The 14558-nt window shown below is 41.5% G+C and overlaps 2 protein-coding genes across 6 annotated transcripts; both read right to left on the reverse strand.

The window, feature by feature from the left end:
• Positions 1–2470: 2470 nt before the first annotated feature.
• Positions 2471–5841, reverse strand: LOC106578144 (zinc finger protein 771). Of its 2 annotated transcripts, none has more exons than XM_014156780.2 (5): positions 5589–5841; positions 5088–5254; positions 4297–4905; positions 3763–4032; positions 2471–3496 (listed from the first exon to the last, which is right to left on the reverse strand). In XM_014156780.2, the coding sequence occupies exons 2-5, from the start codon at positions 5251–5253 to the stop codon at positions 3234–3236; spliced, it is 1308 nt and encodes a 435-aa protein (XP_014012255.1). In that variant the 5' UTR covers position 5254; positions 5589–5841; the 3' UTR covers positions 2471–3233. The 2 variants fall into 2 exon arrangements, with proteins under 2 accessions (XP_014012255.1, XP_014012246.1); XM_014156771.2 differs by having other exon boundaries at positions 5088–5264.
• A 460-nt stretch (positions 5842–6301) lies between these two features.
• LOC106578103 (uncharacterized) lies at positions 6302–14093 on the reverse strand. 4 transcript variants are annotated; one of them, XM_014156710.2, is made up of 4 exons: positions 13819–14092; positions 11896–12014; positions 11304–11478; positions 6302–11125 (listed from the first exon to the last, which is right to left on the reverse strand). In XM_014156710.2, the coding sequence occupies exons 2-4, from the start codon at positions 12003–12005 to the stop codon at positions 7148–7150; spliced, it is 4263 nt and encodes a 1420-aa protein (XP_014012185.1). In that variant the 5' UTR covers positions 12006–12014; positions 13819–14092; the 3' UTR covers positions 6302–7147. The 4 variants fall into 4 exon arrangements, with proteins under 4 accessions (XP_014012185.1, XP_014012177.1, XP_014012194.1 ...); XM_014156702.2 differs by having other exon boundaries at positions 11896–12037; positions 13819–14091; XM_014156719.2 differs by having other exon boundaries at positions 11896–12033; positions 13819–14087.
• Between the last annotated feature and the right edge of the window lie 465 nt (positions 14094–14558).

Raw genomic sequence — 14558 nt, forward strand, 5'->3', positions numbered from 1 at the left:
CCAACAAGGTGAGTAGGCCTAACAAACGACTATCCGCCGTAGTACAAAAGTTTACCTATTCCATTCTGTGCGAGAAATACATTTTCCAAACATAGTCTGGGACAGTTGTGGGATGCGATAGATCCCAAATTAATACAACCACTAGCATAAAAAAAAAACTGTTTTAAGCAATGAGCCTGACGGAACAGATGAGAAATTTTTGCTTAAAACGGTTGATAAACTGTTAGGCTATTTCTTCACATTATAAGCCCAGCAATGCGCAAACGGCAGAATGCTATAAGCACAAATGTTCCATTAGCAGGAAAACACCATTCTCAAAAGTGACCACAAATGCGATTATGCATTTAATGCTTTTATTATGAAGGTGCATTTTTTATTGTGAAAATTACCTGCCACAAACTTGAAACTCACGCTCTGCATACAGTATGTATGCAAGTTAGGCTCTACACCCGTTGTAAAGCGGATTAATGTGCTTAATTTTAAGCAGTTATTTGGCCACTTTAGTTGTGATACAAACCTTATCATAGCATATAGGCCAGGCTACATGAGGTGTGCAACTATGATTTGAAAAGTTGCACAAAAAAAAGAAAAAGCAAGCGCTGTTTGCCTTAAACTGGGCATAATTCACAAGCGATAATACTGTCTATCACTCACAAGTGATTGGTGACAATATCAGCCTATCACACTATTCTTGATTTAATCTTGTCTTTACATACAGTGCCTTTGGAAAGTATTCAGACCCTTTTATGTACTTTATTTATTTTCTCTTATACAATCTGATTTGAAATAATTGTGTCCCTCTAATTTCAACCAAAGTTGAAAAAGTTGTTTCATGAGTACATTTGTTATGTAAAGTATTCAGACCCCGTGACTTTTTCAACATTTTGTTACGTTACAGCCTTATTCTAAAAATGATTAAATGCCTTTTTTCCTCATCCACACAATACTCCATAATGACAAAGCAAAAACTGGTTTTTAGAAATGTTTGCTAATTTATATTAAAAAAAGAATATCTGTTTTTATTACATTTGCAAAAATTCTAAAAACCTGTTTTCGCTTTATGGGGTATCGTGTGTAGATTGCTGAGGATCATTTCTTTTTAAATCCATTTTAGAATAAGGCTGTAACGTTACATGTGGAAAAAGTCAAGGGGTCTGAATACTTTCTCGAAGGCACTGTATACTAAATAACATATGTGTGAAATTTGTTTTGATTTATAAATGGACCATTATCATGCAACTGTCTCGAAACAGGGGCAGCGGGGAGAAAAAAAACATGTCATCTATGCACTTAAATAGTGAATGGAGGACGCTATTTTCTTGGTTCATTTTCATTCCAGCCAGATAGGCTATACTCCTGTTTCAAAGAGAAGCAATGTGCTAAATATTAGGAAAGTTGATAAATAAATATAGTATGCCTAGCCTATAGAAAGCTGATGGGATCCTCATCTTTTTAATAGAGGCTATCACTCTGTTTTCTCAATTGCATAGCCTATAGAAATGTTGCATAACATAAGCTCATGGGCTCTCATTAAGTGTTTGATTAGATTTTTGATCACATTTGCATTGATGTCAGAGTGATAGAGAGACAATAGAGTGCCAGGCAGTTAGGAAGCTTGGTCTGCTACTAATGACCACCAGCAGCATCAGAGCTTGGAGAAGCCTAATTTCCGTGACTAAATGGTCACGTGGAATTTGACTGCCCTCATGACATGTGTGCCGGTAATACTGTCACCGTATCAGAACTAATTGCAACCCTCACTACCGAGTTCCAAACTGCCTCTGGAAGCAACGTCAGCACAATAACTGTTGGTTGAGAGCTTCATGAAATGGGTTTCCATGGCCGAGCAGCCGTACACAAGCCTAAGATCACCATGCGCAATGTCAAGCGTCAGCTGGAGAGGTGTAAAGCTCGCCACCATTGGATTTTGGAGGAGTGGAAACACGTTCTCTGGAGTGATAAATCACAATTCACCATCTGGCAGTCCGATCTATGAATCTGGGTTTGGCGGATGCCAGAATGCTACCTGCCCCAATGCATAGTGCCAACTGTAAAGTTTGGTGGAGGAGGAATAATGTTTTTTCATGGTTTGGGCTAGGCCCCTTAGTTAAAGTGAAAGGAAATCTTAACGCTACAGCATACAATGACATTCTAGACGATTCAGTGCTTCCAACAGTTTGGAGAAGGCCCTTTCTTGTTTCCGCATGACAATGCCACCGTCCACAAAGCGAGGTCCATACAGAAATGGTTTGTTGAGATCGGTGGGGAAGAACTTGACTGGTCTGCATAGAGCCTTGACCTCAACCCCATCGAACACTTTTGGGATGAATTGGAACGCCGACTGCGAGCCAGGCCTAATCGCCCAACATCAGTGCCCAACCTCACTAATGCACGTGGCTGAATGGAAGCAAATACACACAGCAATGTTCCAACATCTAATGAAAAGCCTTCCCAGAAGAGTGGAGGCTGTTATAGCAGCAAAGAGGGGACCAATTCCATATTAATGCCCATGATCTTGGAATGAGATGTTTGATGAGCAGGTGTTCCCATACTTTTGTTCATGTAGTTTACATGTCGTAGTACAAACATTATTGCTATCAAAATTATCAAAAGCTGGTTTGGTCTGTTTTCATCCTATCTTTATTCATGGCACAGGTGAATAGCTATTCTTTTTTTATGTGAATCTCTAATAAATATGGTCATGCTTTTATTTTGAAAACTACTCCATTTTGACACTCGTGCTTTTCAAGTTGTTAGGGCCGGGACGATACCAGTATCGTGGCAAGGAAACAAAACACAAAGTGGATTTAACTTCTTTGGGGAAACAGCCTTGAAGTTGGAAATTTCATCCAGAATCACGTATTTATTTTCAATGCTATAGCTTGGAAAATAAAAGGACCAAAGAGTCTGGTCTGCTTCGCATTTTCATTTTTGGCATGTAAAAAATATTGCGATACTGGTATCGTCACAGCCCTAAAAGAGATATTAATTCAAAATCGATTTTGTGAAGATTCTGTTTCTTGTTGGAGAAAGTTGGCATAAGGGTTGACACTAAGACCTACAATGAAATTATAGGATAAATCTCATAAGTGACAAGTCATTTCTTCATTAAACAACTTTATAAATAGTTAGTCAAGGCCCTCCTGGAAAACAATCCTATATATATACACATCACTCCAACTTGCCTCTTGTCCTCTTCATCTTGGTATCTATGCTCCCAGAACCATCCTCTCTCAGCTGGCGTGTGCCTCGGTGCAGTGTTTGGTCAGGGTGCTTTCCTGTATGAATCTCTCTCCACAGGAGGAGCAGCGATAGGGTCGTAGTTGACCCCTGGCAGGTCTAGAAGTCAGGTAGGCATTCCCTGGTGAAGTAGGTGTCGACAGGGATGGGGGGTGCTTGGCCGTCATGTGACGTTCCCAGGTTCGAGGGTCATTGAAGATGATATGACAGTGCTCACAGCTCGTTGGACCAGCTCGGTGTTTTTCATTGTCCATACCTGAAATACCAAGCCGACACGGTGAAAGATCTGTTGATGTGTCCTTGAGCAAGACAGTTAACCCTTATTTGCTCCAGGGGCGCCGTACTACTATGGCTGACCTTATAAAACAAAACATTTCACTGCACCTATTCGGTGTGTGACAATAGAAACGTTGTAATTTTTTTTAATAAAACACAAAAAATGTATAATTATAAAACATGTGAAAACTGAAAGAAATAATAAGTACATAGACTGTATTAAAAACATTGAAAAATTCTATATACCCTCAGCCTCTCCTCCGTCTGTGCTTTCTTGGACAGAGTCTTCTGGGCCAGTGGGGGGAAGACTCCACTTGCTGTGGGTGCGTTGGTGAGCTGAGAGCAGGCAGGAGGAGGGAAACGTACGGTCGCAGACACAGCAGGCAAACACTGTGCGACCTCTGAGATGTCGCTCATACTCTACTGGGTGCTTGAAGCGTAAATGCCTCTCTTCTGTCTCTGCATCCTGAAAGGTCATGAAACACTGGTGGCACTGAGGAGACTGGGGAGGCTGGGCTACGGGAAGAGAAAGCTAATTAGACAGGGTCAGGAGAACCAGTGGATACACAAGTGATGTGGTGATTTGCTGCAAAGAGGAAAGATTGTCAAATACAGGTAAATACTGAGTCATTGAAAAGAGAAAATAACAAGATACATACCATATCTAGATCAGAATAATCGGTTTTAAGACACCAGTTCACAGAATTCCAAGTACCTTGCAAATGAGAGGTGAATCCATAGCCTAAACAAGAGGAAATACTAATAAAGAATCAGCCTTACCTGAAACTCTGGTTGAATCATTAGAGATTACTGCAGTGCTTCCCTCCTCTTCCTCTCTCACCGCCCTGTCCTCCTCATCCTCCCAGATCCTCTCCTCTCCGTGCTGTCTCTCCCGGTGGCTTCTGAGTGCTGTCAGGTTGCAGAAGCTCTGGCTGCAGTCATGGCACTGCTGTCGTTCAGCCACAGTCCCGCGGCGGCGGGAGTGTGAGCGCTTGTGGGAGGCCAGCTTGCGCAGGCTCTTGAGCGTCCGTCCACAGACCCCACAGACGTACTGGGACTGGCCCATGTGGCTGCGCTTGTGCATGATGAAGGCTGTGGGGCGGAGGAAGCGGTCGCCACACACTGGGCACCGGAACTCCAGTTTGACCTTGTGGCCGTGGGCGACTCCGTCCTCCCCCGCGATGCCTGTACAACAGTGTCCCATTAGCTGCCAGGAGGAACTGAAGCAGCGCTGACAGAGTCTGCAGCGCCAACTGGAGTCTGACCCAGAGACATCATCAGTCTCAACAGCAGACCAGCACCTCTCCTCTGTCTTTCCCTTCCTCCTCTTTTTCTCCTCCTCTGCTTCTTCCAAGGTGTCTGTTTCCTCAGGGAGTTGGTCGCTGGGAGCTGGAGTTGAAGCGCGACCGTGATTTAGTGGGATAGCAGGAGCGAAGAATGTAAATGTGTTGAGAATCAAGAGGGAAATAAGAGACTAATATATTGTATCGTGCTGTAAAATTATCAATACTACAATTCCGTTTCTGTGCAAGTGTTGGCTTGCAGGCTCCTAAACACTTATTTGGACCCACCTGTAGTGTCTTGTTCTAGGCCCTCTTCTTGCTCCTGTTTGATGAGCGTGTCAGATAACAGTGGATCATTGGACATCTGCTCCATATGGTCTTCTTCCTCTTGTTTAACGATGACCATCAGCATGTCACCATCCAATGTCCCTCCTTTACCACATACTGTCTCCATCCTATTGTATTCTTTGAGATTAGTAGGCACATCAATAGGGTATGATCAAAAAGAAATGGCTTTAACATTTGGTCCTTATTGCTAAGGCTTATTATTAACAGTCTGTCAGCTGTAGAACCATACTCTGGTCACCGATCAGACTACTTTCCCAAATATGGTTAAATAAAACGTGTAATTTCTTCAGTTTATAGCCTACGCAGTAACGATAACATATTTTGGTCAAAACAGAACACCTTCTGTTTAGTTTCCGAGGATAACTCGGTAACTAATTTGTACAAGATATCGTGGACAGAACATGGCTGTGACCGTCAATGACCTCAAATTCTGTCGCCTACCTTGCCTGCTCCTCAAGATTCAATGGATCCTCTGTCCCTTGCGGTTAAATGCACGGGTGTAAAATATTTCAAAGATACCGGTAAACTACATCTCTTGTTTGCAGTAGAATAAACATATTTGCATTATAACTAAATTATATGCATGTTCTCCATGTTTGACGTCAACCGGTGCGCATCCGATGATGGGATTGTGAAGAACATGTTTTTTCACCCCATGTTTTGACAGTGGCATGACTGATTTACTGCCGCCCATTTGGATCACGCCCCATTCTGTCGTCTGTAACCGTAATAAACTATTAGCGGCGACTCACCATTATAATAAAGCTTTATCACAATTTGACACTATACATAAGGGCGCAAAAAAATACAATCCCTGAATAGTAATTACATTTAATAACAATTGAAATGAGTCTCACATATGTCTTAAAATTAAAATGTAGTCCATAACACATCAATCTGATTTCAAAGTTATAAAAGTCTTGAAAAATGTTGAATCTTACGTTGACTCCCCATCATCTGGGGAAAGTTAGTTTGTTCTCCACAGTGAGCAAACGACATTACCATTCAATACTTCCATGAGAGCACTGCCTTCAAAAGGGCATTCTACAACAAAATAATTCGAACCAGCAAGTGAATCCCACATGACATGTGTCCTGTTGGCCTACATATGTACTTGTGCTAGGCTATATGTCTGTAATTAAATAAGCACAACATTAGAAAGGTGGCTTTTATTCTTATATGACACAATAACTGAGTGAAACTAGAAAGTAAAATATACAGTATGTAAACAGCTGTCAGTTCATCAGCAACAGAACAAGAACTGCTTTTCTAAACAAAATAACTTTCTGTAAACATGAGGGAATGTAGGCCTATTAGGTAAAAGACTAGAGTATTGGCAGTGAAAATATTTTTCTTGCATAAGTTACAAATCAACACTTAACCATAGAATAAATGACTAACTTGCAAAACATGAGGTTTCTAATTTTCTTTTAAATAAATGGACAGAATAAAGATGTATGTTAATCACTTGTATTGGTAGGCTAAATTACAACATTATTTTTCATCAGTTGAGAATCAGTCTGACAGTAAGAGGTTAACAATGACATTAAGAGGTATGACAATGTTCCATGATCAAGCATTGTAATTTACACTCAAACTTCCATTGAAAAATAGATTGCAGGCCATGATCTGTCCTCGTCTCAAAACCTGCTACAACTACTCAAATGTATAAAAGCACTGACCATCTTTTCAGATTAAGGGACACCCGCCAAAGAAAAATAAAATACTGTCAACTTAAAATTGATCATAGTGTAAGTAATTCAAATAACAACCAAAAGTAATCAGCTTCCCTAATGACCAACAAGCAACCAGAGTAACAATCTCCACTCAACAGAATATTCACTCAAACACATCAATACAACAACCCCTTATGTGTTAAAAATTCCACTTTTGTTGGTTGACCTATAAGTCATTTCTAAACTGATAGAGGTAAACCTCTGAGAAAGAGATGGGAGGATAACGTGCCTTTGTGATGGAAAAAGGTCCCTTATTTTCACTTCTTACACCTCTCCCCTGGCATGCTGCAAATAATGCTCATAGAGTTGTGAGACAGCAGGAAACTTAACACCACACTCCGCACAATCCAAACCCCCCATTGTTGCCTTGTCCTCCTTTGATCTAGCAGCACGTTTAGTCGCATTCCCATAAATTCTACTCCGCTTCCTGTTTACATTCCCATCTTTTCTGTCAGGGTATGGAATGGTCTCTACCTGTGAGTACAGTGGTGATAGAGGGCTTGTGAGCGGCTGGGTGGAGGCATATGACTGGAGGCCTGGTTGGAAACCTGGGTGTTGCATTGGGGGAGGCACGGGTATGAGGGGTGACAGTGAATGTAGTAGGTCTGAATGATTGGAAAAGTAATGAAGGCGATGTGAATCTTGTGGGTGGTTTGCTTGAAGAGGCGGAGAAGGGTAGTAGGTATGGTGGAGTTCCTGATGGGAGTGTGTTATGCCACTGTTCATGTGAGGGTCAAATCCATTCATGTTGGAAGGTACATCATGTTCATGTGTCGAGGGAGAGTAATCATAGCAGTCGTCCTGGATCCACATACTGTGGTCACCTGGTGAGGAATGGCAAAGCTGATGATTGAAAAGCAAATCTAGTGTCCTGAAGCTGGTGTTGCACTCCTCACATTGATAAGGCAGGCACTGCTGCTGGTCAAGTCCTTGGAGAGTTTTGTTTGGTCTCTCATCGATCCACTGGTACTCCGGGTGTTCTCGCAGCATGTGCTGCTTGTAGGGCCCAACGAAGCGGAAACCTTGGCGACACTTTGGACATGAGAACCGTCCTAGTTTCTGTCTGTGGACTCGCTGGTGAAGCCAAAGCTTTTTCCAGCTTTCCAGGGTCTTTCCACAGCAGTCACAGGTGTAGCTCTGACTGTGGGCATGAGTTAGCATGTGGGCTCGGAGTCTCCCTGTGTGTCTGAAAAGTCTTCCACAACGTGGGCATAAGTACTTCCTCGGGTCAGATTTACGATCTAGACTGTTCAACTTTGATACAAGGGGGGTGAGATTGTTTGTGGGTATAATGCATGTTTGGAAGGGGCGCAGAGTTGTAGCAATGGCTTTATTGGGATGTGTTTGTGAAGACAGACGACCACTTTGTTTTTGCTGTGAGGTAGGTTCACAGTTCAGCAACGAGGCAGAGGAAGCTGAACTCTGTCCAAGGTTCTGAAATGGTTGACTATCAGCAGCTGCAGGAAATACTAATTGGGTGACTGGTGAATGACTCTTGACTGGTGAATGACTCTTGACACTTGGTTGCTGCGATCTTTGCTGATTAGGGGCTCTAGGTTTCCAAATCCTAAATTCAGATTTGGATGTCATCTTCTCCCCCCTAACTTTGGTGCAATATTGGTGGTGCTCTTCAAATTCTGACATCACACTAAACAGCTGGTCACAGAATAAACAGCGAAAGAGCTTCACACCAGCATGGGTTTTCAGGTGGGTTTTGTACTGACGCCTCTGAACAAATCTCTCTTCGCAGATGTGGCATGTAAAAGATATGAAAGGCTTCTTCCGGCTCTCTCTGTCATTACTCTCCCTCAGACCCTTGCAGGGATGTTTTTTTGCAGACGACAACTGAGTGAAACTCTTTCCACACCATGTGCAGTTGTAAGGCTTAATGGACCAGTGTGTCACCTCATGAATACGAATTGATGAGCGATTACTAAAGGCTTTCCCACATACTTTACAGATATATGGTTTTTCTCCAGTGTGCATACGTATATGAACCTGCAGACCAGACCAAAAGGGAAATACTTTCCCACAAATGTGGCATTTGAGTATCCCCCCCTTTCCCCTTTTTATCCTTTCTTTCAGAGAAACAAGGGGTGTATGAGTGGCCTCATTTCTGTTATCCTTCGTTTTACTCTCAGACTCAGAGTCCTGGTTCGGGTTCTGCGAGTGCCACTTGCAATGAGCAAGCAATTCGTTTGAATTACTGAACTTCATTTTGCAATAAGGACACTTCAGAGGCTGACAGCGCCTGTTATGTTTCTTGATATGACTTTTTAAGTTGGATAGCTGGGCAAAGTCTTGGTCACAATCAATGCACTTATAGGGCCTTTCGCCTGTATGAGTGCGTAGATGGACGGTATATACAGACACAAAATCAAAATGGCGTCCGCAGTATTCACACGTTTTCCCTGTTCCTTTTGGTCTCCCTTTTGGTCGACCCCTTGCCTTCGGACAACTGCTTGTTGGGTTATATTCAGTTTCATCGCCTACACCATCTCTCTCTTTCTTGATTTCCTTACTTTTGAATTCTTCACCTTGTACGACATCTGATTTCGAAAAGGACTCATGCGACATAGTTTCTAATATGTTTACATCAGTGATGATTGGATTTTGATGACTCTCAGGCAAATCTTTAAATCCTTCATCTGTTGACTTACTTCCATTTGAAAAGCTGTCATTTGTGTTACCCTCATACTCCCAAGCTAACTCGCCACAGTCCATCTCCTTTCCAACATCACCTTTGCCTTCATCGGCTTGCTTTGACATGGTGTCTGGATCTCCCTGTGTGGTCACACTTTGGAGTCTACCTCTAGCATCAATGCACCTTTTCCTCTTTCCTTTTTTGTATTTAGTTTTTCCAAAAACGAACCGGGACCGCTTTCTGGGAGCAGTGCCAGCAGTTTCTCTGCGTTTGTCAACTTTGAGTGGCTTTTTGAATTCAGTGCCATCACAACTAGTATTACAGGGCTCAACCTTCACACTGGTGTCAGTGTGGCCTTGAAAAGACATAAGACAATTTGACTGTGCCAGGGAATTAAAATCACCCAGCTCTATTTCAATATCCTCACACTTCACATTAGACATCATCTCAGCAGTCCCACTTGACCTCCCACCTCTCTGAGAATCAACGCGACTAAGTGACACAGACACATGCCTTGCTATATAATCTAGTGAATGCTCAGTCTCAATCTTCTGATGTTGTGGTGGAATATCCTGAGAATTCACAGATGCTGTAATAGAACATGATTTTCTCTGTGATTTTCTCTGTGCTAATGCAAACTGTCTCACAAGCGTTGTTTTCTTTGATGGTCGTCCTACTCTGTGTTTTGGCTCAACAGGAGCTTCCTCAGGCTGAGGACCAATGTTTCCTCTCTTTTCCTTTTCAGATAGCATCTCATCAGGTTCCTTTTTAATTACAATTTTTTCTTCTGTTACATGGGATTGTTGCACTGAAATAGTGTTCATGGTTCTTCCTGGTCGTTTCTTGGTCGACCCCTTTGGTCGTCCCCTTTTCCTTTTTGGTTCCAAGGGTGAGATAGCCACAGGGCTGGATTCAGCTGGTTGATGGTCTTGGGGGGACGAGTCAAGAACAGACACCGCTGTATTGCTTGGTTCACAGTTTAGAGGTATTGCTTTTGTTTCAATAGCTCTGAGAGACGTGTCATCCCTGTTTTCTACACAGTTTGTAGTAAAAGAAATAGCATTTGCTCTGTCAGACTTTGTTTCACTCCAATCCTTTGATTCTGCAGTGCTCAGATGAGAAGAACTCTCCTCTGTTTGTAGCACAGTATGCAGCATCTTTACCTTCTTGTGAGGGCGACCACGTTTCTTAACAACGTCTACCGCTGCTGGCCTTGTTACACCCACCAGCTCTTTTGTGATACAGTTCAATGTTTGCTCACTCCCAGTAAGTGATAAATGCACTTCAGGATTGGCACTTTCACATTGAGTTCTAGCATGACCAGCAGCAGGTGAATAAACATGCATTTTCTCCATGTTTGCCTGGGTCTTTGTGAGCTTTCTTCTGTGATTAATGTCACCAGAGTTTACCTTTCCAGAATTAGGATGGACAACCGAAACAGGGGTACCTGGTAGTGACCGTGTGTCAGAGGGTTCAGCTACCACTTTGTTCTGTTGGCTTCTACTTTCTCTCTGTAGTTGGGGTCTTTGTAAGGGCTCCTTCATTGGGGGCATGTTATGGCAGTTGTCTACCTCCTTTCTGATCTTCTCTTCAGATGGCTGTAAAAAATATATATTTTAAAAAAGGGTATAACGCGTTAATTTTCTTTTGCGCCGGTCTTAGTTTTCATAATCAAATATAGAAACAGCCAAACGCAGCACATATCGCACAAATATATGGGTATGCTACTACTTCCAACATACATGAGTGACTTTCTTATGCTATTTTAATACTTACTGTCTTTATTTTTAGGCAGGCTCTCTGGCGGGACTGATGAGGAAAATATAAATGTTCAACGTAGATCCTCCAATAACAGCCCAGGCAAGAACGATCATTCAGCTTTTGTTCAAACCACGCGTCTCCTCTTCCACCACAAACTAGCCAGGTAACCCCCACTACTGTTCCCAGGTACCTAAACAGAAGAAACAGAGGTTTGAGCCACGTGATTCTACATCATAACATTGAAAACTGTCTTGGTTTAATGAACTAACGGTCATGTTATGTTGTATTTGGAGTTTACTTCCCCTTTGCACGCAGAAATGGTAGTCTTTCTAGGGCCCCTAACAACACAATCCCCCCCGCCCCGTGGGACCTCTGACAAGAATGGCCAAGAACACCCCTTCTATAGATTGGGACAAGACAGGGATGGGGCTGTGCCACTGACTTGAAATCATTTTTAATAATAATTTAACAACCATACCACTGGTACCACTACATTTTGCATCTGTATTTTCGCACCAGATTTAGCAGCCTGTGCAACATTTTATCCCCATGCTGTCATTCAAATTGTCTCACCAAACAACAGCCTACATGCATCTCACATACTCACACACTGATGTAGTGTTGTTCTGTTGGGTTTGAATGTTCCAACTTGTGTCTTCCATGTCTTGAATCAAATGGATAGGTTGTAGGGACCACAACCCATAGACTGGCTGACATCCAGATGATCTAATTGAAGTGAAAAGAACTAGCTACGGGAATTCCCAAATCAAATCTATTCCTCTTGTCACTGTAGGCAGCTAGCTACAGTGCCTTCAGAAAGTATTTATACCCCTTGACTTTCACATTTTGTTCTATTCCAGCCGGAATTCAAAATAATAACAATTCTCACCCTCCTACACACAATACCCCATAATGACAAAGCGAAAACATGTTTATTGAAAATTAAATACTGAAATATCTAATTTACATAATTATTCACACGCCTCAGCCAATACATATTAGAATCACCTTTGGAAGCGATTACAACTGAGTCTTTCTGGGTAAGTCTCTGAGTCATGTGACAAACTCATTCCATGGAGGGCCAAGAGTCTGCAGGTTTTCACTCTTCCTTGATTGATGAATTAAGGTCACAGATTAATAAGGAGCTCCCCTCACCTGTTTGTCTAGGTCTTAATTGAAAGTAAAAAAACAAAAACCAGCAGGCACTAGGACCTCCATGTGAATGAGTTTGACTCACCTGCTCGAAGAACTTTGCAAAGCTGGATTGTACAATATTTACACGTTCTTAAAAAAATTATTCAAGCTCTGACATCTGACAGGATGATTGTTGATCATTGTTAGACAGTCAATTTAAAGTCTTGCCATAGATTTTGAAGCCGATTTAAGTCAAAACTGTAACTAGGCCACTCAGGAACATTCAATGTCATCTTGATAAGCATCTCCTGTGTATATTTGGCCTTGTGTTTTAGGTTATTGTCCTTCTGAAAGATTGTCTCCCAGTGTCTGTTGGAAAGCAGACTGAACCAGGATTTCGCCTGTGCATAACTCTATTCCATTTATTTTTTTATTAACAAACAAAAAAAACTCAAGTCCTTGCCAGTGACAAGCATACACATAACATGATGGAGCTACCACCATGTTTGAAAATATGATGAGTGGTACTCAGTGATGTATTGGATTTGCCCCAAACATTACACTTTGAATTCGGGACATAAAGTACATTTCTTTGACACATTTTTTGCAGTTTTACATTAGTGCCTTATTGCAAACAGGATGCATGTTTGGAATATATTCTGTACAAGCTTCCTTCTGTTCACTGTCATTTATGTTAGTATTGTGGAGTAACTTACAATGTTGATCCATCCTCAGTTTTCTCCAATCACAGCCATTCGACTCTAACTGTTTTAATGTCACCATTGGCCTCATGTTGAAATCTCTGAGCAGTTTCCTTCCTCTCCGGCAACTGAGTTATGAAGGACTCCTGTCTCTTTGTAGTGACTGGGTGTATTGATACACCATCCAATGTAACTAATAACTTCACAATTTTTACCCATCTACCAATAGATGAGGTAGTCATTCAAAAAAAGATGTTAAACATTATTTTACAGAGTGAGTCCATGCAACTTACGTGACTTAAGCACATTTTAACTCTTGAACTTATTTAGGCTTTCCATAACGGGGTTGATTACTTGACTCAAGACATTTCAGGTTTTCATTTTTAATTCATTTGTAAAAATTTCTAAGAACATAATTCCACTTTGACATTATGGGGTATTGTGTAGGTCTGTGACAAAATCTCAATTTAATACATTTTAAATGTAGGCTATAACACAACAAAATGTGGAAAAAGTCAGGGGTGTGAATACTTTCTGAAGGCACTGTATGTAGCTGTGTCAACTAACGTTAGCTATAGCGAAATTCTGCAGGTAGGCCGACATGTTGGAAAACATGCTCTAAATCCAGTTAGCTAGCTAAAGAAACATGCACACCATAACTAGATCTGTTTCATGTAAGACTCGCAGTTACTCACCCAAAAATGTGTTAGTGCAAACTTGTCCTCGAACCACCAGTTAAAAAGCTGTCGACATGATGAAAGCTAGCTAGCTAATGTCAACATACCGTTTTGTAGTTACAATCCGACAAATATCAATATTTATAAATAATGCATTGCACATAACATGTTTGTTTTCGCCAACGTTCAGATACAATGGTGTGCCATAATTTTAAACGTTAGCTTATTGTATTCGTGATTCAATTGTTTTTTTTTCTCCTCACTCAACATCCGGTAGGCCGGAAATGGTGTCGCGATGCCTGCCTACCTCATCAAAGATGGACAACTGGTAAAAAAAAATAAAGTTTACCCAAAAACTTTGTGCAGTGATAATAAAATTCTCATGAGATAGTCGTCTTAGAATATTTTGCTAACCTCTATTTTTGTATGCTATGTGCATTCACAAGTGACAAACCATGTCAGAGAGCTATCCCAAGCAATCAGTGAATACATTATCTGCATATCCATCATGCTCTCTTGGCAGAGGCTATAACAGACCCTGACTTGTAAAACTAACCAAAATCTAAAACTGTCTCTTACCTTAAACCTACCTCTAACTGTAACCTAATTTAAGTAATTCTGGAGAAAAATAAATGTTTTGCAGGTCAGGAGTGTCTGTATAGCCTTTTCCTGCAATCCCTTATGGCTGCTGCTATTGCTTTGGTCCCTGAAATACGGAAACAAACACAGATTATTACACCTTAGTTGCTACAAAAGAA

The sequence above is a fragment of the Salmo salar genome, chromosome ssa02 (genome assembly GCF_905237065.1).
Source record: "Salmo salar chromosome ssa02, Ssal_v3.1, whole genome shotgun sequence".
NCBI classification, from domain to species: domain Eukaryota; kingdom Metazoa; phylum Chordata; class Actinopteri; order Salmoniformes; family Salmonidae; genus Salmo; species Salmo salar.

Coding starts and splice junctions, on each gene's coding strand:
- LOC106578144 (XM_014156780.2), bottom strand. CDS start 5,253: ATGGAGACAGTATGTGGTAAAGGAGGGACATTGGATGGTGACATGCTG. Junction 4,906..5,087: donor CCTAGAACAAGACACTACAG/GTGGGTCCAAAT, acceptor CTTCAACTCCAG/CTCCCAGCGACCAACTCCCT. Junction 3,497..3,762: donor AGACGGAGGAGAGGCTGAGG/GTATATAGAATT, acceptor TTGGTATTTCAG/GTATGGACAATGAAAAACAC.
- LOC106578103 (XM_014156710.2), bottom strand. CDS start 12,005: ATGTCAGCCAGTCTATGGGTTGTGGTCCCTACAACCTATCCATTTGAT. Junction 11,479..11,895: donor GAACAACACTACATCAGTGT/GTGAGTATGTGA, acceptor TCTTCTGTTTAG/GTACCTGGGAACAGTAGTGG. Junction 11,126..11,303: donor CCTGCCTAAAAATAAAGACA/GTAAGTATTAAA, acceptor TATTTTTTACAG/CCATCTGAAGAGAAGATCAG.